This window comes from Rissa tridactyla, chromosome Z (genome assembly GCF_028500815.1).
Source record: "Rissa tridactyla isolate bRisTri1 chromosome Z, bRisTri1.patW.cur.20221130, whole genome shotgun sequence".
Lineage (NCBI taxonomy): Eukaryota > Metazoa > Chordata > Aves > Charadriiformes > Laridae > Rissa > Rissa tridactyla.
Window position 1 is genome coordinate 19,295,588 of NC_071497.1, and position 27,409 is coordinate 19,322,996.

At 39.3% G+C, this 27,409-nt stretch overlaps 1 protein-coding gene across 5 annotated transcripts in view; it reads right to left on the bottom strand.

The window, feature by feature from the left end:
- DTWD2 (DTW domain containing 2) overlaps window positions 1–27,409 on the bottom strand; it is a 96,718-nt gene that overhangs the window by 22,383 nt on the left and 46,926 nt on the right. For 2 of the 5 annotated variants that reach the window (XM_054184903.1, XM_054184902.1), the window contains exon 4: window positions 19,654–19,840. In XM_054184903.1, the coding sequence (XP_054040878.1) occupies window positions 19,654–19,840 (187 nt within the window). The other 3 variants (XR_008463704.1, XR_008463703.1, XM_054184904.1) reach the window with 3 other exon arrangements.

Below are 27,409 nucleotides of genomic sequence, written 5' to 3' on the forward strand. Positions count from 1 at the left end.
AGGAGAGGGCTGCAGGGGAGGCTTCTCTGAGAAGATACCAGGAGTTGCCCCATGTTGGACGGAGCCAGTTTCAGCCAGCTCCAAGACGCATTCACTGCCGGCCAAAGCTGAGCCTGCCAGTGATGTTGGCAGCATCTGTGGGATAATGTATTTAAGAAGGGGTAAAAAAATCTGCGCAACAGCAGCTGGGAGAGTGCAGTGAGAATGCGTGAGAGAAACAGCCCTGCAGACACCAAGGTCAGTGAAGAAGGAGGGGGAGGAGACACTCCAAGTGCAGGAGAAGGGATTCCCCTGCAGCCTGTGCTGAAGACCATGGTGATGTAGGCTGTCACCATGCAGCCCACGGAGAACCACGGTGGAGCAGATCTCCACCCTGCAGTCTATGGAGGACATGGTGGATGTGCCCTGAAGGAAGCTGTGACCCTGTGGAGAACCCACACAGGAGCAGGTTCCTGGCAGGAACGGAAACCCGTGGAGAAGAACCCACGCAAGATTAGGTCTTCTGGCAGGACCTGTGGCCCCATGGGGGACCGATGCTTGAGCAGTCTGTTCCTGAAGGACTGTGCCCTGTGGGAAGAATGCATGCTGGAGCAGTTGGTGAAGAAATGCAGCTTGTGGGAAGGACCCACATTGGAGCTGCACCCCTTGGGTAGGACCCCACACTGGAGCAGGGGAACAGTGTGAGGAGGACGGGGCGGCAGGGATAAAGTGTTAGGAACTGACCACAACCCCCATTCCCCATCACCCTGCACCACTCAGGGGGAGGAGGTAGAAGAATTGAGAAGTGAAGTTGGGCCTGGGAAGGAGGCATGGGGGCAAGGTGTTTTTTAGTTTTGTCCTTATTTCTCATTATCCTGGTCTGTTTGACTGGCAGTAAATTAAATTAACATCCCCAGGTCAAGTCTGTTTACCATGAAGGTAATTGCTAAGTGACCTCCATGTCCTTATTTTGACGCACAAGCTTTTCATTGTATTTTCTTCCTCTGTCCTGTTTTGCGGGGGGGGGGGGGGGGGGGGCACAGTGGCAGAACAGCTTGGTGGGTACCTGGCAGACCGCAAAGGTCAACCCACCACAAAAGGCTACAGCAATGTGGGGAAACTGGAGCTGGGGAGATGCCACTGATGGTTCCAGGGAGAAGAGTCCTTGGATGTCTGGTCCTATGTCACTTGTAAATTATGTCCTCTGTAGGGGAAAAAGCCTTTGGGACGTGCTGATGGCGGGATATGTGGAACAATAGGTCAATACTGTTGTTTCCCAAAAGGAGATGACCCCCAAAGGAATAAAGTTTGGTAGCCACAACAGATGAATATTCAAACAGCTATGATGGTAGGGACGCATGTTTTGTAGAGACAAGGGGTGGAAGTTGTTGAAATGTTGAACCTGGACCAGGACCTATATCCTGGTGGACATAGGGGTGGAGACTGCAATGCATAGAGATGTTGAAACCATTGTAATGCTCTTGATTTTGGGGCTTTGCAGGAGCAAGGAGTGGAGTTTCACTGAGCACACGTAGACATTGCTACCACGTTAATTCCTTTTGACTGGTAGGAAAGGCAGAGTTTGTAAGACTTATCTACTAAGGTTATGGTGACACTAAAAGCAGAGCTTGTAACAAATGCAAAATTTTGCTAAGGAGAAGGATGGAATGTAATGGGCATAACCGTCACCATTTTGGTAGGGGAAGGGCGGCAGGAGAGACCACCGCAAGCAGAGGCCAAGGGCTCCCTACTCCTCAACAGACCCACCACAAGTCACATCTGAGCCCATCAGCCAAGTGCGGTGTCTCTGACACAACCAGAAGAGTTTGCAATACAAAAACATTCAAGAAAGAATGGGGGGAAAAAAGAAAAAAAAAACAACAAAACAAAACTAAAAAAAAACACCAAAAAGAAAAAAGAAACAAGGCCAGAGCAAGAGAAGAGAGGAGGCAGACAAAAAGAAAAAGACCACACCAGACCAGGACGGGGAGAAGGCAGACAGAAGCCAAACTAGCAGGAAACTGAGCAGAGGCCGCAGCTGAAGCAGCAGCTGCACACGCAGTGGTTGAGCATTGGGGTGCTGAGGGGACTGCCACCTGCACTGTCCCCAGCCGCCTGGGCCATTTCTCCCCTCAAGGGAGACCAAGTGTACTGTGCAGCAAAGAACCTGGAGAATAAATAGGAGGTGAAGAGGTTTCACAGAGACAAGGGAAACCTTCCCTAAGTGTGTGTGTTTTTTTCTTTCTATTACCAGAACCAGTAATTAGAAGTTTGTTTACTGACAATCAATTAAATTTATTGAAACTACACCAAAATCAGTAGAACAGTTTTGCCCACAACAAACCTGGCAATAAAATCATACTGTAAGCAAATGAGAAGTGACAAAAGAAAAGGAAGTAATGCAAACAGGTTGAAATGCTGTGATGTGAGCATTTCAATGAGAAAGAGGGAGACCAGACCTGTGGAATTCTGGCAGGATAGTATTCAAACCTGAAAAACTAACAAAGTAATGCTACAAATAAGGTAAGCCCACCCATGTATTCCCAGCTGTAACGAAACAGCACAGCAGGGTTCTGCTTCCTGCAGCTGTGTTTTGAGAAAAACTTGTTTAATGGCATTAGCTAACAGTGCGGCTCCAGCTCACTCTTAATGACTATTTTAAAGGAAATTTGTCTCCCCTCCTTAATTTAGCCACAAACCGCAGCACCAAAAGAATGAGAGCGATTCTGCTGTAAACAGATCATCAAGCATTGCACAAAAGATCCAACCTTGCATTAGAAAGTAAGACTACACCGTATTCCCTATAATACTTGTAATAACCACTGCCTCCCACCTAATCCCCAGTTTAACAATTTTGCAAAAGCTAAAGCACGCATGGCTCTGTATTACTAGAACCTGTGATGAGGAGGATTTTATTCCTCTTCAGCCTCGTAAGAAAATCCAATTAATTGGATTTTACCAGTTATTTACATGGCATAATTAAAAAAAAAAAATATAGATATTAATACGAAAAAACTTCTATGTAGATGTAGAACAGTTATCTAAAAATAAATCCATGGCAATCCACCTGCAGTTCATATCAGGGTCACTGAAATTAAGTTGGAAACTATTTTAAAATCCATTGTATTTTTTCTGAGATTAAATTATCAGAAATTCCTTTTATTAGTTGGATGGTTCTGTATTTAGTGAATCTGTATTAAGAAAAGTTGAAATTACTTTTCTGAGACAACAAAACCTAGACAACCCCAGACCATAGAATAAAGAGTGTTTTGCTTTTACTCCCATATGCACCTGTCTATTAGGACTTGTGAAAATCTGCTGTAATAAAAATAAAATTCCCCATACATAATTTTGTGTATAAAGAAAGAAGATACCAGTGAGTCACCTATGCCCTTTTTGACAACCATAAGCACTTCTTGTCCAATGGACTTCAGCATTTCAACTCCCAATTTATTTTTCACTCACAGTTATGCGTATATCTAACCATAATAATTGCTGCTATAAAAATACAAATGCTTAACTAATTGCAAACCATGAAACGGAGAGATGTATGAATTGACAGATGGATAAAGCATGAGATTTACAAGGTTCTTCAGAACTCTTTTTATTAACTCTTCTCCCTTCTTCTAACTTTGCTGAAGTCCCTTATGTTCCATATAATTCTTTTTCCCATTCTACAAAGTGACGCTGTCTGCCTCCCACTTTGAAACAAAGAGCTGTTTGGACAGAAAGCAATCTCTGGAAGCTCACAGGTGATGTAGGAACTGATCCTCTGTTTTTAGGTAACAAGAATTTTGTCTTACGGTTCAGCAGTTAATCACATCTTCTCCCACTGCCTTTGGCACAACAAACTAGGGGCTGTTGCTGCCTCCGAATTCATGCCTCATCACAAAAAGAAAAATCATATTTCAGGATTTGCAAGACAAATTTTTCTATACATTGTAGAAGACCTGGAACTAGTCGCCAAGTCTGTAAAATACAAACAGGTAAGATTCATAGCTGAGCAGGATAAAGAGATCACTCAGCTGGAATAGAGTCAAGTACAAATTAATGCTGGATGGGGTATTACATTACGTGTCATGGTAGTAGGTCTACAAAGACTGCATGTTGATAGTCTTGCATAAAGTTCACCTATCATCGCATTTAATTGCTACTACTTAACAAAATGTCAACTAATTGAAATACCACTTCTAATTAACTTCAAAAAGTGTAAAATCTAGGATTTTGCACTGGACCTATTTTATTATATTTTTTTTAAATTTGTAGTAAAGAAGTGTTCCATGTGTCTTTGGTGGAGATTTCAAAGCAGAAAGTACCTCATTCACAATGGTATTGTCTAGGGACATGCACATTTAACAATTCCAGATCTGGTCCTGAATTTGAAATATTGTCTTGGCGTGTATGTAAAGTCCAAAACATACTCAGATAATGTACTTAGATACTTGGGTTCTGCCCTTAAAAGAGAATATATTTTTAAGTAAATGCAAAGATTACTATCAAATGCCCAAGTTCACAGGCTTAAGGAATGCAAGAAAGCCACAACTTACACTATTGAGCAGTTTCTTACATGAATATTTACTAATCGTTCAGTGGTATGAGACAGACTGTGGAATGAAATTTTAAAACTAAGGACCAAATTCTGCTATCCTTTACCTGCACAGTAAAATACTAAGTATACTCAAATAAATGTAACTGATTTATCATATGAATAAGAGAAGCAAACACTGCTCCTAATTTTTTTTCTTAAATACTAAAATTTTTTAAAAATTCACTTTTAAAATAAAGCACGTCTAGTTTTCCCCTTGATTTATAATTAACCCTGCAGAACCACCACTCCTTCAGAATGGCTGCAAAATGTCTTTATCAATAGCAGTAACTTTCATGAAAAAATCTGAAACAAAAAAATTTCTGTGAAAGATTCTGGCTTTAGGAATTTTCATGTGGTGAGGTCAAAAAAAGTTTGCTTCAGCTTTCTCATGAGCTGAAGATAAACGACTGTAATAAAAGTTACTAAAAATAAAGTGATGTGGGGAGAGCTGGTGAATCATAGCTTGCACTGGAGTGAAAATCTGAAATAAAAAGAGGAATGTGATCACGTACGAAATTTGGGAAATCACAGAAGTGACTTTTAAAGTCAAATAGTCTAGCACCCAAAACAAAAAAAAATAATCCAGGGGATCAAGTAAGACAAAAGACCATTGAGAAGGCTAAACAAAAAGAAAGCCTGATTAAGAAAAGTCAGAAGCAGCTGTACAGATAGGAAACAAGAGAGAGCAAAATATAGGCTGTTTCCTGTCTTCTTAGAAATAGTTTATACCAAACATGTATAAAGACAACAATAATATGGAAAGATGACAGTAGCTGCAAGTAAATTAGTGAATCTACACAAGAGAAGTGAGCATTACTCTGCAGAAAATACCTCAAGAAAACAAACAAAAAAAGACAACATACTGTCAATTCTAACAACTTTTAATAGTGAAGGAGTCATTGTATCACCATGACAAAATGATGTGATTGAAGGCTCTTGGAAAAATTACTTATTTTCTCTCTTCTCTCTTGAGGCTTGGGCTGTACTGTTCTCACCATCAGTTGCTGCTTCTTATTTACATAGCCACCACTCACTTAAGGCCTCATCAAGTTTCAGGGCCTTGGTGTCAGTCTCCTCCTGGCTTATTGTCCCTGGCATTATTTCATCTTTTTACCAAATTTATTTTTTCTACTTTCTCTTTTGGGGGAGGGATGGGGCAACAGAATATTTAATTTGCCCAGTATGGGTTTACATCTGTCCCTAATGGGAAAAGAACAACACAAACAGCAGAAGCCTATAATAAAGTACACATAGAAATACTTCCTCTGAATGTTTTTCTAGCCTCCCACAACTCAGCGAGCTCACAGGCTGGAAGTGATGCCTTGGCATTTAATAACAATTTAAACCTTAATGGATTTTTCTTCTGTGTTTTTGTCCAGTTACCTTCTGAACTTCAAAAATATACAAATTCCAACTGTACAGAATTCCACTGCTTTGACACGTGTGAAGAACTACCATTTTTTCATCCGAATGTATCACTACTTATTTCTTTTGATGCCTTTTATTTCATATATTGGCAAGAATAGTCAACAATTAGTCCATATTTACCCTTTGTGTGCAACTTATGCATTTAGAAATCTTTATCATGCCAGACCAGTTGTCTTTCCAGCTAAAGAATAGCCCACTCTGCTGTTTCTTATATGCAACCCATCTCACACTTTATCACTTGTTAGCATTTTTTTGAACAACTTCTAGGTGTTTGTGAATTTTTAAATATGAAGGCTGTGGGCCTGGAAGAGACAGAATGCTCAAAGCAAGCAGACGTGCATCTAACACTAAACTTAATTTTTAAATGCTCTTGGGCACTGAACTGAGGTTTTCATGGAAGTTGTTGTTATAATCCCAAAATGTCACTGCTGATGAGTAAAGCACCCAGTTAAGAACTTTTTTTTTTTTAAAGTAAAAATAGGATAATTTTTGGTGTATGTTTTCACTAGCATTTATCTACAGTGAATTTCCTGTGCTATGTTAATGTCCACTTACTGAGCTTCATAGTCTTTCTACAACTCTTCACAGCTGGCCTTTCTCATTACCACTCTAAAGTTAATATCATGATGAAATTTTATCAATTAACTAGTAAACTCTCCTTTGTATTACTTCAGAATATGCTGTATAACATGGATTCACTGGGGGTCCACAGATGACATCTCTACAAACCATAAAACAAAAGAACAATCACTAGGAAAACAGGCCCGTTACTGCTAACCCTGTTTAATATTTTTTACGTGAGACAGTTTTTTTTCTTATGACACACAGTGTTATTGACAGTATTTGGTGAGGGCACCTGCCAGAATTGACCTCCATACGCTGCCTCAGTCATATTGCTTCTGAAGGAGCCATGAAGTAGGTGGGTAAAGAGCTCCAGTAACTTGTGAGATATGTCATCCGTTTTCAACAGCTGCATTGGGCTAGCCCAATACTGCATATTTATCCATGGATCTTCTAATTCTATTCTTTATCAACTCTTCCATTAATTTATTTGGTACAGATATTACTGCAGCCTCCCTAGATATGTGGAAGGATAAGCAGAAACACAGCCAATAACAAGCAGTAATAGAGGGATAATCAGGGACTGTAATAACTTTAGACTATGGAGACGTTCAGACCTCCTGATGCGCACACTCTCCAAGTCTTCACTGTCAACTGGGTGCGATGGTAATGAGGCACGACTGTACTCAGAAAATTAATGATGGCAGAGCTGAACATAAATTTTGTGGCCAAAAGATCGTTCTGGGATACTCTATCCTTCTTTTGAGAACTTCCTTTGCACTAGAAGTCTCCTGGAAATTTAAAGCATCAGCTGGAATAACTTTGACTCCTTAGAAGTGTCTGCATGTCCTTCTATCCCACAGGGGAGATTAGCACCTTTTCTGACACAGACATTTTATTTGTGTGCCAAATATTGATACGTGTATAGATCAATGAAATTGTAATCAGGATTTTAAGTTACATTGGCCCTTAACAAAAACGCTCATATAGAGAGTCTGTTTTGTGTCAGTGGAAATAACTTCTCACTATTAAGTGTTGTTCTTCTCCAAGTGTTACTGCAGATACTCTCACGGCTGACCAAAAACTCTATCCTCCAAAATCTCTATAAATATTCACTAAAATTACTGTAAACAGTGTTTGCCAAAACCTCTGAATAACAATCAAAGTCCATATACATACACTCATCATTTCTGTGCGATCCTGACATATATTCTCAAACTGGTGTTTGGTACTCTCACTCCTCTTGCAGGAGAATACATACATAAATCATTTTCAACTGCTAAAATACTAGTTACAATAAGTCAGATTTACTGATGATTCCCTGACCTCAAAGCAATCTCTCATTTCTCAAAAGCTCAAGCAAGACTGCCTGCAGATCTGTTAAAAGTCTTTAAAAGTCACATCCTGGGCTCCGACGAAGCTGGTTGGGAAAATAAATTCCATCTCAGGGATGGAAGGGTGGGGAGGGGGAGAGAGGAACAGCAAGAGAGATGACAAGCATAATCTTAACCCAGATGTCATACCATAAACTCACTTGAGGACTAGCACTCGGATCAAAAAGCATATGCTCACAAATGCTAGTCAAGCAGATTTAAGCATACAGTGCAAACTGTATTGAACAGTAAACCTCAAGGGTTAAAAATCTGCTGTAAGAAACCAGATTTTAGCTGATGATAAACAATTTTCATATAACAAAGGAAGCATAAGGAAAACAAAATGGATGTGTCAGAAATTGTGAAGGCATGATAGGAAAAGAAAATGAGGTGTTGAATATCTGAATAACAGCAATGCTGTGATGAATGTATAAAAAGACAGGATGATTTGTTGGCATTATGCAGCTGACATTATTATGCCCATTAAGTAGCAGAGGAGTGCATCAACAAAGAATTATAGAGTCAAAGTGAGGATGAAACTACCCCCAGCCTCAAACTGTGCCCATTCATGCACAAGCAGGCACACCATTCAGATTTACAGTGTTTTAAGCTAGAAACAAAAAGTTACACAACCTGTGCAAATGGGAATGTTACAAGTGGAATACTCTAACTTTAAGAAAACACACTGTGCTCTTCTGAGATGTTTAGAAGTATTATGTGACTATAAAATGTCAAGGAATTACAGATTATTAAGCATAAATGTTACGCATAACACCACAGTAAGAAAAAGCAAAATAATTAAAAGTGAACTACACTTCACACCCCTTTCCTGACTATCTGAAATCGTTATTTCTCTTGACTGTTGGCTAGATTGATGTCTTAAAACTACAGGGAAACTTTCACAGTTTTTGTACATCGTTGTACGTTCAGTTTAAATTATTTTTTGATACCTGAAAACCAGTATATGAATTCCTCCCCCACCCCAATCCTCAAAATCAAGTCTGTAGCACTTTTCAACATTTTTAACACATGGGTATTTATTTTTTTTTCTACAACTATACAACATAAGTATAACAGTCCCAAAGAGATTTTCACTGGATGTTTAAAAAAGGAAAACAAGATATCAGGTGACAGAAATAATCCATTCAGGTTCTGTATAGCAGATGCTTGGATTTACAACAGTGGCCTAGAAACACTTAGACATAAATAAAACTGATTCACGTTTTACCTACAAGACAGTAAGTACTTGGGATAGCCTGCCTACATTTTTATATGTATGCTTGTCACTAGGTTAATTTTTCAACCTTTTTTTGGTGCTGGAGAAGTAGAAGGTCAAGTGTATTTCTAGCCATCTGTTCCCACTATGCTATGCTTATCTCCTCATAAACAGAAGCAGCCTCACCCACAGTGCTCTGTGATTACTTTGTACAATATACCACCAGCCGAACTGTGCCAAGCATGCCTGCTGTGCAAACCAGCTCGTTCGTCCCTCTGAACTAATTGCATCCACTGCTCCAAGTTAACAGAATATTTTTTCTGTACCACCTTTGCAAACCACAACAGCTGTTGCAAGAAAGCCTGCAGTGCGTATTCTAATGCTTGTGGCCTCTTCCTCAGCTGTGGCTATGCAAAACATCCTGGGATAATGTGCTTCTCTAGAGGGTGCCAGCTCACGGAGTACAAGACTAAACAATGTAATCATATTAAAACTATAAAAGTCACCTTAAGCCATGCATCTTGTAAGTTCCTGATACAAAGTTTGTCCAAGCTCATGCTTTCTCATTTGTAAAAATTCCAGACAATAAGAATGATTCTGAATCAAGACATAAATTTAAATTTTTCTGATGAAGTTAAATATGGTAGATTCATAAATATATTTCCTCTGGGACCTTCTGGAAGAGCTCAATTGAAATTTATTCACAGATTCTTTTCAAAAAAAAAAAAAGTTCTGCTGACTGAGCTGTTGATTAGAAGAGCTTGTTATTGAAGATCTTAAGATTTTAGTACTAATTTAAAACAACAAAAAAGTTTATTAAAATATCCTACAGTAGCTTTAAAATCATTTAATATAGCAATTCGTATTACCCAAAATCAGTGAAGCTGTGAAGGCACACAATTAAATGTAATCCTCTAATGTCTCCAATACATTGTGAGACATTAAAAAATCAGTGAAGCTGTGAAGGAACACAATTAAATGTAATCTTCTAATGTCTCCAATATATTGTTGTTGTAGCATAACTTGCCATTAAGAATGGCTAATCTCTTCCATTACCAAAATATATCTTTCCCACCTACAGAACATTGATTAAAAGCTTAAATCACCATTTGTTGAAGAATTTTCGTTATAACAGTTTCTTTCTTCATTTGCAGATGATGCCTGCAGGAATCATAACCTCTTTAATAACCCCTTTCTTTAGATATTGTCATATCCACCTCATTCTGGGACAAAAACCTGCCTTCCAAATATAATGATATTCTACTCATTTTAATCTTGCAAAACTGCATTATAAACCCCAGGTTTCAAAACATAAAACAAAACCTCCTTATTCAGATAGAGAACCATTTACAGAGCATATAAATATCATAGAATGGTTAGAGTTGGAAGGGACTTTGAACATCACCTAGTTCCAACCCTACTGCCACAGCCAGGGACACCTCCCACTAGACCAGATTACTAAAAGCCCCATCCAGCCTGGCCTTGAACACTTCCAGGGATGGGGCATCCACAACTTCTCTAGGCAACCTGTGTCAGTGCCCCACCACCCCCACAGTAATGAATTTCTTCCTAATATCCAATCTAAATCTCCCCTCTTTCAGCTTAAAACTGTTACACCCCTCATCCTATCACTACACTCTCTCATAAAGAGTCCCTCCCCATCTTTCCTGTAGGCCCCCTTTAGGTACTGGAAGGCGCTATAAGGTCTCCTTGGAGCCTTCTCTTTTTCAGGCTGAATAACCCCAACTCTCTCACTCTGCTCTCATAGAAGAGGTGCTCCAGCCCTCTGATCGTCTTCGTGGCCCTCCGCTGGACTCACTCCAACAGGTCCACGTCCTTCTTGTGTTGGGGGCCCCAGAGCTGGACACAGTACTCCAGGTGGGGTCTCACCAGAGTGGAGTAGAAGGCGAGAATCACTTCCCTCGACCTCCTGGTCACGCTTGTTTTGATGCAGCCCAGGATGCGGTTGGCTTTCTGGGCTGTGAGCGCCCATTGCCGGCTCATGTTGAGCTTCTCATCCACCAACACCCCCAAGTCCTTCTCGGCAGGCCTGCTCTCAAGCCATTCTCCGCCCAGCCTGCATTTGTGCTGGGAATTGCCCCAACCCATGTGCAGGACCTTTTACTTGGCCTGGCTGAATTTCATGAAGCTTTCCCAGGCCCACCTCTCAAGCCTGTCCAGGTCCCTCGGGATGGAATCCCTTCCCTCCAGCACATCAATGGCACCACACAGCTTGGTGTCATTGGCAAACTTGCTGAAGGTGCACTCAGTCCCGCTGTCTGTGTCACCAACAAAGATGTTAAACAGCACTGGTCCCAGTATTGACTCCTGAGGAGCTCCACTCGTAACTGGTCACCACTTGGCCATCGATCCACTGAACGCAATTCTCTGGGTGCGGCCATCCAGCCAATTCCTTATCCACTGAGTGGTCCATCCCTCAAATCCACGTTTCTCTGATTTATAGACAAGAATGTTGTGAGGGATAGTGTCAAACGGTTTGCACAAGTTCAGGTTGATGACATCAGTGGCTCTTCCCCTACTTTTCCATAATGTAGGAAAACAGGCAATAATTAATAAATACGAAAAAGCCAGAAAAACCCTACAGGGTTGTCCATGGTGTCTAGCTCAATGAGAAAGACAAAACAGAACACAGCCACAGGGTGAACAAAATTTAATCTATAAGAGTGCTGGTGTTTGCTTACAGACAGTTTTATTATAATATTTTACCACCTCACTGTTAATTTTAACTATTTAGAAGTTATAGCGGATTGCACAAGTACCTCTAGTTCACTCTAGCACAAAATGCCCAAACTTAGTTTAACACACACTTGTATATACAATGCTTAAATGTAGCCTTTGCACTGCTCCATGCTCAACTGTTGTCTTCACTGAGCACCACCTGTGTTAAAGATGACTGCTTGCAGTTAGAGCACAAGTTCTGACTTAGCACTAGGAGTAGTACCAGGACAGCACAAGCAAAGCTGAAATAACACTCAAACCACTGAATATAACCTTTAAACCTGACCTAAGAGACTAAAGCCATTTAGGTCACATTTCAACATGGGAAAACTTTTTTTTTTCCCTGCAGGAAGCTACTTCTGCAGTTGAGAACTCCAATAATGCCATTGAAACAGTTCCACATGATTTGAATACTAGCAAGTATCAACTAGAATATAAAATAAAAATCAACCCAAATATTGATTTTATCTCTGGTATATTTAATAACAACCAAACTATCCATCATAGTTCAAAAAAAAATATTTTAATACACTTCGTAACTTACTACTTCAAGAGCTCTGTATTTTTCATTTTCACTAAGAATTTAATTGCAATTCCAATGAGAGGCAGCGTAGGGACAGCAGAATACTCTTTTCCTTTAAAAAAAGATCAGATATAAAGTACAGAGTGTTAATTCAGACAGTCTGTAACTGCAACTGTTAAAGGCTGTAATCCATGCAATTTAGAATTGAAGCATGCACAAAGAAGCAAATCTGCTAGGAACATTTTTGATATTCCTGCTACTTGCTCATATTTTTTCCCAAGAGCTTAAGCATGACCATTTGCATCACTGCTTCATAACTCAATGACTCAGAACTTTCTCAGAAAGAAAGTCTGACTCACCCCAGTGACAGAACATATCCAACAGTTTACTTCTGCAAAGTCTTAAACCTTCTATATAGGTGCACACTGTAAGGGAGTGAAGGTACACAGTACCCTGTTAACAATTAGCATCTGGAAGACTGATTTGTGAACTTTCAGGGCTATCATGTGGTTACATGTTTTTATCCACGTTCAGGTACAGAGGGCTCCAGATTAGCATAGCCACACTCGCCTTTGCTCCTACATCTGTAAGATTTTGTAAAAAAATAAAACATATTAAAATTCAGAAAACTGTTATGGCCAAATTAAGTTTCTACAAAGTCACATGTAGATGTGATTTATACCTAGTCTTTCTGGTGTAATAACCTCCTACAGTAAGAGCAGATTTGTTTGTAAACAGCCAATGCTTTTTCATTTCATGTAGTCCACAAATACATTTTAATATCTTGGTGAAATCTAAAGTAATAGTAAAGTAAATCTAAAGCAAAGTAATAAACTGGTTTTTACTGGATTTTTTTTAATACTTATTAAATATCAGTCGTTCTTATGAAATTATGAATGTTTTGGAAAAACACATTTCAATCAAAATCACAGAATCAAATAAAAAAGCTTAAGAAGAATATCAATTCTAACTGGACTTTTTCAGAATATCAATTCTAAGCATGTAAAACACTAACAGTCTCTCTCTTGCCTGCCATTTTATCATTAGTATCATTCCACCCTTAAAAAGCTTAAAAAGTTAGTAGTATTTAACGAAGAAATACTATTACGTTTGATCATTCTTTTAGAAAAAAATATGTATCCAGACAGATTTATAGGGACAAGTATAAGTATCAATCGCAGTGGAAATAATCAGAATATCCAGCAAATGTTTAATATTTCAGGTTTGCATACTGAACCTCATCTCTATCACCATTTAGTGGCACCATCTCAAAAAAGAAAAAAACGTTTTGTGCAGCATAGTCAATACTACTGCTCACTTTTCGAAGAGTTTCTTGGCATAGCATCTTACTTTACTTTCATTACATTATTTTTACTTGTCCTACCACTTCAAAGTCTTTTTCAGTTCCATTTTACGTTAGGCAGGACTTCAGAATTTTAAAATAATCATTTCTATCTTAAGTAATCTATAATTTTTCTGTCCATTATTTTCATAAAACAAACACTTTAACAGCCTCAGGAATACTAATTACATTTTACTCACCACTACAGAAAAATTTAGGCTAGTAAAAAGCCAAAATACAGCTGTATTTAGCCCACATCCTTTTGACTTTCTGTAAATTCTCAGACCGTATGAGTATTTATATAGCTAGGTTCAATTCAGTTAGTACTTAACAGCATTGGCTTAAGCCACTGTTTACCAGGATCATAACCACGCTTATATAGCACACACTGTGACCACATACTGCTGTGGTGAGATTGCTACTGAGATTTATATAAAACAGACTAGTTTAAACCAATCGCTTCAAAGCTATCTCAAGGACATAGGCACAACCAGGAAAACAACCCTCTCAAGTGTAATGCAGACATAATTTTGAGACTCAAAGTGTCAACACTTGAAAATGGAATTTAAACACTGGAGTCTCTTCAGACTTGAAGGGTGCATCATCTTCAATACTTGACAATTATCTCATCTAGTGCTGCAATACTTCTCTTTTCTCCCTGGAGAAGAGGAGGCTCAGGGGGACCTCATCACAGTATTCCAGTACTTAAAGGGCAGCTACAAAGAGGACAGAGGCCCTCTCTTCACAAGGAGACACACGGAAAAGACAAGGAGCAACAGGTACAAGTTGCACTGGGAGGGTTTTCATCTCGATATAAGAAAATTTTTTACAGTGAGAACAATCAATCACTGGAACAACCTCCCCAGGGACATGGTGAAGTCCCCATCATTAGAGGTTTTCAAGATGTGACCTGACTAGGTGCTGGATAATCTCATCCAGGCTTCCTTTCCCACAAAAGGGTAGACCAGATGACCTTTGGAGATTCCTTCCAACCCCGGCTGTTCTATGATTCTGGTCCAGTAGACTTCTGCAGGGGGTCTCGTGTGAAAGAGCAAAAGCCATAGCATGAAAGTTGTTCCACAAGGAGAACTGAAGTTAATTATAAAACATAAGAGAAAGTCTGAAAGGAACACAGTAAGTTCTCAAATGTATGGCGAGGCCTGGGTACTAGAGACCTAGCAGTTTTCAGAGTCTCTGTGGACCTCTACTCTGAATAATTATCTTTCATGACCCCTAAAATTTCACCCATAGATTCTTTCATTCTTGCCATAAGATCAAATCACTCAGATAACCCAAAAGGCCTAATAGAACACTATGTACTTCTAACAAAACCCAAAAAAGTTGAAACCACTTGGATTTTGAAAATAAAAGAATTTTAAGGAATCCATTTTTCACATTGAGTTCTTCCATAATGATAATATACACACCAGATAAATAGCTTCACTTCTGTCCTCTCAGACACTTGCTGCAATCAGACATAGATGAGGCAGAATCTGGATGACTACTAAGCCAGCGGCGTGTATTTTTTCCATAGATATGTTTCTTCTCAGGTGTTTCTGACAGGCACCTCAGGTGATGTTCTAGTTACATCAGTGTGACCAAATTAATTTATTTGTAATACAGAAGGTTAAGTAAAAGGAGAACTTAACCTGAGGTATTATTAATTTTCTGCACCTTATTTACTCAATGATATGCTTGGCAGGTTAAAACAAATATTTTAGTTCTACACAGATTCTATACAGATTATTTTTATGCCCTTGCATTTATATTATGAATACATAAAATTCTGCTCTTTGGAACAGTGCAGTTTTGACCTTAAAGAACCTTTCAACTATTGGACAAAACTGGATCTCACTTTTCATTTTTTTACTACTCAATGAATTCTGCTGGTTTATGCATAACTATCTTTTTTACACTCATTTAAATAAGAGTATGGTTCACAGGCAAAAAACTAACACAGGGAAAAAAATTTCAGCATGAAGTTGGAAGTCAAAGAAGGTATCTAGAAAATACTTTATATCCAGTATCGTTCCCATATGGAGACAGGACTTCACCCCACGTTACTTAATTCCCTTGATTATTCTCAAGAGTTATCAGCTCTAATCAACCATTGTTTCACTAGCTGATTAACGCCTGATTAATTTTTCTCAGCAATAATGCGCAAGAGTGAAGCAGAAAGAAATGTGTTAATGAGGAATACAGAGAAATGAGACAAACACCATTACCAAAAAGATCCAGGTACCATAGTAAAATTATATGCAAAATACTAGCTTTTTTCTAAACAAAGAAATACTGTCAATTCCTTTCAGGTTCAGGTATTTTTATTTTAACAGGTCATTAGAATCTAAATTTAGCTTACATGTTAACAACTGATTAGAGAAAAATCAAATTTTATAGTTTACAATACAGGATAAAAAATAGGTTCTACCCACAGCAATTACTATTAGGAAACAGCGATAATCTAAGATGAGTAAATAGCAGCCCAGAAGCTACTCTCAACATCACAATGAAAGAAATCGAAGATGATGCTATCTAGAAGAGACAGATAACAAAATGCATTATCTACACACAGTCCTCTCTCATATCATAATACTCCTACTGATTTGATCTGCCAAAAACACTGGCTATGGGCAGAGAGAGGTAGTAGTTAAGTACCATAAAGCAGCAATCACCTACAATACGCTCAAATAACTGATCTTCCAAAAATCAAAATCCACTACCAATGACAGCCTGCAGAACTGTCAGCAGAAAGTAAACCCAACCTAAAGCAATGATCAGGTTTTAGCTTTATAGAGGAAGATGTCATGAACTTCAAACAAAGTTGAACTACACTCAACAGAAATAAATAACTTAAGTCAGTTTTAAATTGACTGGACAAAAAAAACGACCTTTAGAAAACATGCAATACACTTCTGTTTGTTCCAGGTTTTGCAGAGACTACCTGTCTTACATGTGCCCACATAGAGGAATTTCTATTGGCAGCAAGTACGTAAGAGAAGGGAAGAAAAAAAGAAGGCCATCTAAAACACTTAAGCTACTTCCCAAGCTAATTTTAAAGAAAGGGATACTAATTACAGTATAAATTAATAGAAAAGGGTTGCTGTGGAATCGTAGGCTGGAGTTTAGCTGCAACCACTGGATCTTATCTTTGAAGATATTAAGCTGTTTCTTCCTGCCAAAAAACCAAACCAAACCAAAACAAAAACATAAAAAGGAAGTTGCGAAAGAACAGGAATAATTAGTGACTTTGGCTAACAAAGCTAAAACTGTTTTTGCAAGTTTTAGAAGGAACAGGAATGACAACCAATTTTTTTCCTTTATCTACCCCTCCCTCCAAGTATAGTAGATTAGGAAAAAGCGTTTTCTTCTTCTTTTTCTATCTCGGGAATACACTCTACAATTGAGAATAGCCAGTTCACAGAATTTGTGATTTTTTACTTTTGCTGGCAAATTTGGTAGGGCCCAACTAAAGAGATTACTAATGGAAACACTTTTTCACTTAAAGGCAAGTAATGTATCTGTGGTCACATGTCTCAGCATATGACAAGTGTTCTGCAGAATTTGAAATGGATTGCAGTGAAATAAATTCCATAAAATCTATTCAGAAAGTTGCAGTTAAATTGAAATACACTGAAATGAATCCCATAAGTTCCTAGATGTAAATTCCATCTGTTTCACTATCTTCCTCTGAAGGCCAAAATAATTTGACTAAAACCTAAAATCTACTCTTCCATTTCACTTACACCAATATAACCTAATTGCTATACTACAGTAAGTGCCTAGAAGCAGCTCCCAGATTTGATATAAAACAGATTTCATCCCCTAAAGTAAATTACTTACAAGACTTACAGTAGCTCTTTTTTTGAACTAGCAGCATGTCGCTTAACAGTACTCCATTTAAACTATTCTAACATCATAGTCATAAGGCTTAGGTTTTTAACTTTGCAAATCACCACCTCCTCTCCCCTCCTGAAGGGACAGTCATCTTTCACTGATTAAAAGGTGATCCAATGATGAAAAGAATTTTTTTCTGTTAGTAAAACTGTTGGTACTAATGCTTTCCCTGCCATATACTTTCAATAATGCCCCTGAATGAAAATGTCAGCTTTGACGACAAATTATGCATGAACAAATAATCCTAGTCTTATGGAAATATTTAAGGAATAGAAATAAAATCCTTGTTTATACTACCCAGCACGCAGTATTTTGTAAAACATGCTGAAAAACATCCCTCTAAGACACACTATTGTAACACTATCTGGACAGAAATATCTTACAGGCATCATGCCATCTACAAGAACGCAAGTGATCAGGACAAAATTGTATCCCATTTTGGTCTGTAGCAAAACTGCTCCTGTATGTGATTTTGGACATCAAAATTGACCTAGTTGATAAAACCAAATATTTCAGAACACTTACATATTTGTGATTTCACACCAAAGCGCCTGCAGTCCCCAGAAGTTTCAAAAAAGCGCAATAGAGGAGAACTAGTCATAAACTAGAACAAAGACTGCAGTTAGGACAGCTACTTACACAAGAGCCACGTTCATTGCATTTGATATTTCAAGGAGGTGCGCACAAGAGCCAGAGGCCCTTCACCTCTCCAGGAGCTGTGTGCTCTGTCACACAGCAGCTCCCTACCAGTATGACCATAGGGGAAACTGGTCAGGAGCAAAATCAAAAATCTCCTTGTAAGAATCAACACAACAAACCTAAAGCAATGGCTGTGCCAAACTTTAGACAGCAATTTGACTTTCAAGCATATGACAAAACTACAAAAACAAAAAGTTTGTTTCCATTGAAGACTTATAAAGAACCCATCTGGCAATATTTTCCAACTTCAGGATTTAGGAAGAGTGGGTTATGAATCATGAATAATTAAGATACAGAACTGCAGTGTGTGAAATTAGAGCCTTTCCTAGAAAATCTGTAATTTGAGCATTTAACTCAGACACACCATTGTAGTACATAAAGAAATACCACTTGGTGTGTTTATATGACAAATATAAATGAGTTCAATCTAATAACAGGAGAAAAACTTACTTAATAACAGCAACTGAGTCACACAAGATTAAGTTTTACCTTCAAAACTTACATTCAAGACTCCTGTGCCAAAGCAACATTCAATTATCCACTAACAAATTCCTTGAAAAGTAGTAGTGTACCATTCACAATCCAGCAACAGGAACTTAAGTCCACTAACATTATTAACATTGTATTACAATCCAGGGTATTTTCATTAGGCAGGGACAACTGTAGTAATTGTATAACCACAGCTTAAGCCTTACTGGCAGCTGATGTTCCTAAGGAAAACAAAACCAAACAAAAACACACACACACACACACACACAAAACGCCCAAATCACACATGGCCAGTATTTGTTCTGCTTAAATTCTACGGAGCAATTGTTAAAAGTCAAAAAGTTTTTAATATGCTGGAGACCAATATGCAGGAAAGAGTGTGACACTTTCACAAGAGGCTGCAAAATTCTACTTGCAGCCTGCCTATTACTGCAATACAAAATACTTACGTAGGGGGAAAAAAAAGCTAATTTCATTGTATATGTTCTAACATATTATGCAAAAATTTTCTATGCAAACGAGTTTTCAGTTTCGGGAAACAATGATTCTCTATGAAGTCAGATGCATTAATTCAAAACAAACAAAAACAAATTTCAAGTGACAAAATGAACCCCCCAATATTTACAGTCATATTTCTCACAATCTTATAGGTCATTTTACTTAATTGTTCAAGTTTTCCTTATCTTGTCAGCTGGTTACAACTGAGAAGGAAAAAAGATTTTCATGATTTTCATCCTCACAAAAACACTCCATTCTGGCTGGTCAGAAAGTAAGCGTCTATTAGACACACTTAAGATTTTTATTTTACTTATTATAACTCACCTGCTTGGGAAGCCGGAAAAGAGAATTTTTGTAAAATATATCTTTAGCCTGACTCCATGTTCCGTCAATGATGATCATGACAGATGGACTAGCAGACACAGCAACTTCTTCCAAATTGGTTGCTTCAGCTCCAGGATACAAAATTAGAGTATTGGTACTTCTGCACATGGTTGCTAATTCAGGGTACCTTCAATGCACAGACACACAAAATTAAAATAATCATTACAAGTTTTCATGACAAATACATACTTCCACATATTCCAAATTACTGACTCCCACTCATCTTCCCCAAATTTTACTTCAGCTTCAAAAAAAGTCTATCGCTTAGCTACCACTTTTTCTTTCCAGCACCTCTAAATTTGTTCTCCCTCACCTCCTAAAGGGGGAGGAAAAAGCTATCCACAAAAGTAATCAATGAAAGCTTGATACAGCAATATATTAAGAATATTTTATGATGCTTTAATCATTAAGTCTCTAATATCTATTTGAACCAAACATGTTTTGAATTGTTTACCAAAATTTAAAAAACGTATTCTAGCAAAATTTGTTCAAGCATTTGGCACAAAAATACTACAATCATCCCATTTTGAACCTTGTCTATATAAAGAACATCAGCAATTCATGGTCCACATCTACAAGACATTTTTGAAATATTTTACCACCTCCATTAATCTTTTTTTTGTTTTTTAGTTACTACTTTTACAGTTAGAGTCCCCCAATTTGTACATTCTCCTCTTCTTTCCTGTTGGCTTCTACATTTGGTAATGGTACCAGAGGAATAACCACTGCCTATTATGTGTTCGCTTAATGTACACAGAAATTCCTAAAGTTTTTGCAGGACACCACTGTAAGTTAGTTAAAATAAAGATAAAAGACAAAAAAAAAAAATCTCTGAAAGGCATTGCCATTTAAGTAGTATTAGAAGCCTCAAAAACCACCTGGTCAAGTAGGCTGGTAAGCGAGAATCTGAGAAAAAACTGGCCTTGTAACAAAGACTGCATTATTTGTCTTGAATCAGTTTCAGCAGTCCCCCCATGTAGTCTTTAGAACTGCCTCAATCAGAAAGCAGGAAGAAATAAAAAGGAAAGGCTGTCTGAAGCATGTGACAAAGAATAAGAGATTAATTCTGCATTGTACCTCACAGGTTATAAAGAGTAACTGATGTGGTAGGAGGAGAAGAGCAATATGTAGTTGAAATAGCACATGACTATTGATGGCCTGAAGTGTAAAGGGAAGCCAGTACAGCTTATCAGAGAAAATAAGGTGTATCAGAACATGGTTAACCATAGCCAGCACCCATAGTGGGCTCTCCATGCTACCTATCAAGAACCACTAGGTGCTAGAGCATGGATACCAACACAGGCAGGATGTAGATACAGAAGTTCACACAAGGAAATTCCTAGTGACACTGTGACCTCACAGCTTTTTAGCCCCTGGATTTGGGCACCTGCACTACTCCTCCAAAAATCAAGCAAGAACCTCCTTTCTTAAAGTGGGGGAGGGAGGGAAAGGGGTGGGGGGAGAAGATTAGGAAAGACAATGGTTAATACTGGCGTTTGAGCTGATATATGCTAGGCGTTCTTCAAATCTGTGCACTCCGTTATCTCTCTCCGGGGATATATGTGAAAACACAATTTTATCAGTGTTAGGTTCAAGCAGAACAGCAGTGCCCAAGACATTGAGATCCTGAGCTTAAGGCTCATACAGGACCATATGGGAACCATTTGAAATGAAAAAGGAACTTAATTCAGTGTACCAATAAGCCCAGAGCTAGTACTCCAATATTTGAGCATCCTCACCCCCCCAAGCAAACAGTCCAGACGGATTTAACACTATGTGGTTCATTACTCTCAAAATTATTTACTAAAAAAAGAGTCATGATCTTTCCTTCCAAAAGGAACAGTAAAAGACGTGTAAATACAGACAGGAAATCTGTAAGATAAGTACGTAGCACAGAGAAGTACATGGAAACTTCTCTGCCCACTATTTTTTTAAACCTTACTTACGTTATGGTAATTTGGTATCACTTTATTTTAAGGAAGAATCATCCAAAACAAAAGCAAGGAGGTATCTCACTACAGGCTACCTGGCACTCAAGGTTTAAATCTAGAAAATTGGTCATTATTTTCAGATTTTTGTCTTAAGAACCTAGTTCCTCAAGGAGCAATGTATTAAATACACGGAAAAACTTCTTTACGGTGAGGGTGACAGAGCACTGGAACAGGCTGCCCAGGGAGGTTGTGGAGTCCCCTTCTCTGGAGATTTTCAAGACCCGTCTGGATGCAGCCCTGAGGGATGTGCTTTAGGCAACCCTGCTCTAGCAGGGGAGTTGGACTAGATGATCTCTAGAGGTCCCTTCCAACTCTGAAGATTCCGTGATTCCGTGATCTGAGTTGTGGGTAGCAGAGCTTTCATATCATTAACATCTCTTAGATGATTAAAAAAAAGAATTCTTAAAACTAAGCCAAAATCATAATGATTATGAAGCACTACAAATTCATATTACAACCACTACAACTGAAGTCTTAGTCTTCGAAATATGATTCAGCTGAAAACAATGGTTTTCAGTGCATACTCATCCAAGAATTCCAGTCATTTCAGTTTACAACAATTTATATGCAAAAGCAAAGGCAGGGGGTGGTTCAAACAAATTTTATAAGTTTGTCCCACAAATTTAGCCTAGGATTTGAGGGCCGATTATGCATATACTGCCCTAAGAACTCTTTACAAACTAGTAGGAGTTGGTGCTATCTTCAGAAAGTTTACTATCCACACACTTAATCCTAGAGCAACACTAAGCACATCCGGAGAGATATTTAGTACTCTTTCCCTTCATAGGAACAGGTTCTCGGAAATATATGCTGCACAACTTCTTCTAGGTTGTTGTTCACACTGACAGTCACAGTCTATGTCAGTAGATTTATTAAAACATGTGTCTTCCATTCATAAAACATGCATGTTCTTCCTTCCTTAGAACAGCACAGGAGGAATCAGCTAAACATAGATATCTAAGGATTTGCTTAGAAAGGGATATAGTTTATACAAAACAAGTTCAAAAAATTTTTGGTACGTTTTTCTATATGAGAACATCCTGTTAATTCCACTACAGGTTTTGTATTTGCTGGGTTTCCTTCCTGTTAGTTTGTTGCTAATACATAGTACAATTAGACTTTTTCTACTCACATAGTACCACCATTAAGATTTTGTCCCTCAAAACAGTTTTTATGTACATCCTTCATCTGCATTTAATTAGATCTGAGAAAGAAATGAAAAGTCTCAGTCAAAGACTAAATTTCTATTTAGTAAATAAAAATCAATTTGCTAACTGAACAAACTGATATGGAATTCCAAAGGCAAGTACATAACAACAATATCACTCTTCACAGCCACTTTGCAAGAATATGTTTCTGACATGGTTGCTCTGGGTAAATACTGTAATACGGTGCATTTAACCACAATCTACTTCTGAGATACTGCTATAGGGCAGGATTTTCTCTACAAGTGTCAGACGTTTTTAAAGGAAATTTATAGGAAACAATTGTGAAAAATTAGCCATTTCACTATAATGGTGAGATGGCGCTGTTGCCGACTAAGCTCCTTTGAAAACTTGATCCACACCGTACGGTACAACCTTTTTTTTTTTTTCCCATACAAGCTTTCACTTTGATGCTTAAGCTTACTACAGCACGTAAAAGGACTAGAAACCAGATGTCATCTTCACAGAGCTTGACTTCTAAAAGTAAGTGCATACAATCCTACTATAAAAACACATTCAAACAATGAAAATATTTTTTTTAACACCAATAATTTATTCCATTGTTTAAGTACAAGAGTGATTTGAGACAAATAGTACAGCTTATTAAAAAATACAGAAGACAATTTCATTAAGGCTGGTATTTATATTTATGATGACTTATGCATTATTAAGGGATAAACACCAGTTTTGAAACTCTCCTCAGAGCCACAGCAGAAGCTCCTTGCTTAGCCATGCGCTCCCCAGGAAAATGTATTTTTGCTTTTTGTCCCTGCCTAAATTTCCTCTGCAAAACAAGGGGTGGAGTCAAAAACTCAGTATCAGGTCAGTTGGCAGTCCAGACTGCCTTGTTTAGATTGGCTAGCCAGAAATAGCAGTCCACACATTAGATCACTGCACTGGGAGGTAGAAAAGCAACTTCTTAGAAAGACACATGTCTAATCCCAAGTCCTCCAACTGCTAAAAGCTGAAAAGGGACTTGGCTAGCCAAGTCTCACCAGTCTTGCAGCCACTCTTCTGTAAGCTCTTTATCCTTTGGGCATTGTTTTTGTTTGCTTGTTTCTTTTAAATTTAAAAGACTTACAGTACCATGGGATAAAGCCCTGGAGGGAAGAGGGGCCTAATATAGCTGGCTAGTAGTCAACGATCACCTTCTCCAAGCTCAGGAGTGATGCATACCAACAAAGAGGAAGGTGGGCGAAAACGCCAGAGGCCTGCATGCATGAGAAAGGAGCTCCTGGACAAACCCAAACACAAAAAGGAAGCCTACAGAGGGTGGAAGCAATGACAGGTAGCTTGGGACAAATACGGAGAAATTGCCTGAGCAGCCAGGGATCAGGTCAGGTAAAAGCCTAGATAAGAGTAAAATCTGGCCAGGGACATCAAAGGCAAGAAGAAAAGCTTCTATAGGTATGTCAGTGATAAAAGGAAGACTAGGGAAAATGTGGGCCCTCTCTGGAAGGAAAAAGGAGATCTGGTCACCCGGGATATGGAGAAGGCTGAGATACTCAACGACTTTTTTGCCTCAGCCTTCACCGGCAAGGGCTCTAGCCACACAGCACAAGTAGCGGAAGGCAAAGACAGGGACTGGGAATATGAGCCCACTGTAGGAGAAGACCAGGTTCAAGACCATCTAAGGAACCTGAAGGTGCACAAGTCGATGGGACCTGATGAGATGCATCTGCTGGTTCCGAGAGAACTGGTGGATGAAGGTGCTAGGCCACTATCCATCATATTTGATAAGTCAAGGCAGTGCAGTGAACTTCCCACTGACTGGAAAAGGGGAAACGTAACCCCCCATTTTTAAAAAGGCAAAAAAGGAAGATTCAAGGAACTACAGGCTGGTCAGTCTCACCTCTTGTGCCTGGCAAGATCATGGAACAGATCCTCCTGGAAACTATGCTAAGGCACGTGGAAAATAAAGAGGTGACTGGTGACAGGCAACATGGCTTCAGTAAGAATAAATTGTGCCTGACAAATCTGGTGGCCTTCTACAACAGCACTACAGCATTGATAGATAGGGGAAGAGCAACTGACATCATCAACCTGGACTTGTGCAAACCGTTTGACACTATCCCTCACAACATTCTTGTCTATAAATCAGAGAAACGTGGATTTGAGGGATGGACCACTCAGTGGATAAGGAATTGGCTGGATGGCCGCACCCAGAGAATTGCGTTCAGTGGATCGATGGCCAAGTGGTGACCAGTTACGAGTGGAGCTCCTCAGGAGTCAATACTGGGACCAGTGCTGTTCAACATCTTTGTTGGTGACACAGACAGCGGGACTGAGTGCACCTTCAGTAAGTTTGCCAATGACACCAAGCTGTGTGGTGCCATTGATGTGCTGGAGGGAAGGGATTCCATCCCGAGGGACCTGGACAGGCTTGAGAGGTGGGCCTGGGAAAGCTTCATGAAATTCAGCCAGGCCAAGTAAAAGGTCCTGCACATGGGCTGGGGCAATTCCCAGCACAAATGCAGGCTGGGCGGAGAATGGCTTGAGAGCAGGCCTGCCGAGAAGGACTTGGGGGTGTTGGTGGATGAGAAGCTCAACATGAGCCGGCAATGGGCGCTCACAGCCCAGAAAGCCAACCGCATCCTGGGCTGCATCAAAACAAGCGTGACCAGGAGGTCGAGGGAAGTGATGCTCGCCTTCTACTCCGCTCTGGTGAGACCCCACCTGGAGTACTGTGTCCAGCTCTGGGGCCCCCAACACAAGAAGGACGTGGACCTGTTGGAGTGAGTCCAGTGGAGGGCCACGAAGACGATCAGAGGGCTGGAGCACCTCTTCTATGAGAGCAGAGTGAGAGAGTTGGGGTTATTCAGCCTGAAAAAGAGAAGGCTCCAAGGAGACCTTATAGCGCCTTCCAGTACCTAAAGGGGGCCTACAGGAAAGATGGGGAGGGGCTCTGGTCTAGTGGGAGGTGTCCCTGGCTGTGGCAGTAGGGTCGGAACTAGGTGATGTTCAAGGTCCCTTCCGACTCTAACCATTCTATGATTCTAACATTCTATGAAATTCAAGCTGCTTTTATTTAAATTTAGTAACACAATATTGTAGTCCAGCTAAACTTTTTTATGTGGGGAAATTAAACCAAACTGAAACATAGAGGTAACTTAGGAGCAGAAGGCTGAGTTAAGATAAGCACAAAGATGAGCTAGGAGCATAAGCACAAGCAGTCACACCAGAATAAGCTAGTCCAAGCTACAGAAGAGTTGATTATTATGATGGATGAATTACACACAGTAGCTGCCCACAGTCAGAAATACGGTCTTCTTGCTTTTCTTGCCATCTTTTGACATACCGTTGTACACATTTTCGCAACATTTGTGACTTCTAACACGGCAAAATACAACATGCCTGTCATCAACACATGTAGCTTTGGTAGCACAGATGCAGAATGAGGGGGAATGTTTGTGCTGGGGGCAGCAGTTGCTCCAGAGACGATAGCTGGGCCACATGCCTCACAACAAAGTTCTGTTTATGAAATATCTCCACAACTGAATCTGCCCGCGATTTTATGACAATTTGGACTCAGGAACAATTCAGTGAAAGAAGCTCCTCCTTTAATTGTATCTCTTCTCACCAGTGTTCAGAACATCAAGATTTCTTGCTGTCTTCAAAACCTCAGCCTCATCTGCAAATGCTTGAACGTGACTGTGGCCCACTACCACCAGACATGTCAAAGACAATGTCAAGGCTGGGCATGGTAAAGGGGCACAGCAGTAAGCCCAAGAGGCTCAACTGTGAGGGGAAGACAGTGTAGAGCAGGGTGGTTGCTGGTCAGTGTTAGAGACTACTTTAAGTTACAACTTATTCCACATCATAGTTCTAGATTTTTACAAAGTGCTTTTAGAATCATAGAACTGTCTAGGTTGGAAGCACTTTGTAAAGATCTAGAACTATGATGAAGTGCTTTTAGAATCATAGATCATTGAGTTTGAACATTAACCTAACACTGCCAAAACCACCACTAAACCATGTCCCTAAGCACCAGATCTACAAGTCTTTCAAATACCATCAGGGATGGGGATTCAACCACTTCCCTGGGCAGCCTGTTGCAATATTTGATAACCCTTTCTGTGAAGAAATTTTTCCTAATATCCATCCTGAACTTCCTCTGGTGCAACTTGAGGCCATTTCCTCTTGTTCTTTTTGTAGAAGCCTTTCTTTGTGTGAAGCATGACTAACTTCAGAGCATGAATGGGGAATTTAATTTTACCTTCCCTTTCAGTCAGAAGAGACACACTGATGGCAGACTCTTTGAAGCTATAAATTTCAAGAGGAGACTGAGCAGCTGAATTTGAAAACAAGAAGTACTTTTCTTCCTACGGATCAGAGGTTGACTTTTAAAGAACTCAAAACACTGTCAGTGAGAGCAAAATTTCAATCCACGTAACATTTTATTGCAATAATTAAAAATAAGATCAATCTGAAGATAAACACTTTCTCTTTCTATAAATGAACCAATACAAAATTTCTTATCTGTTACCCATCTTTCCATGA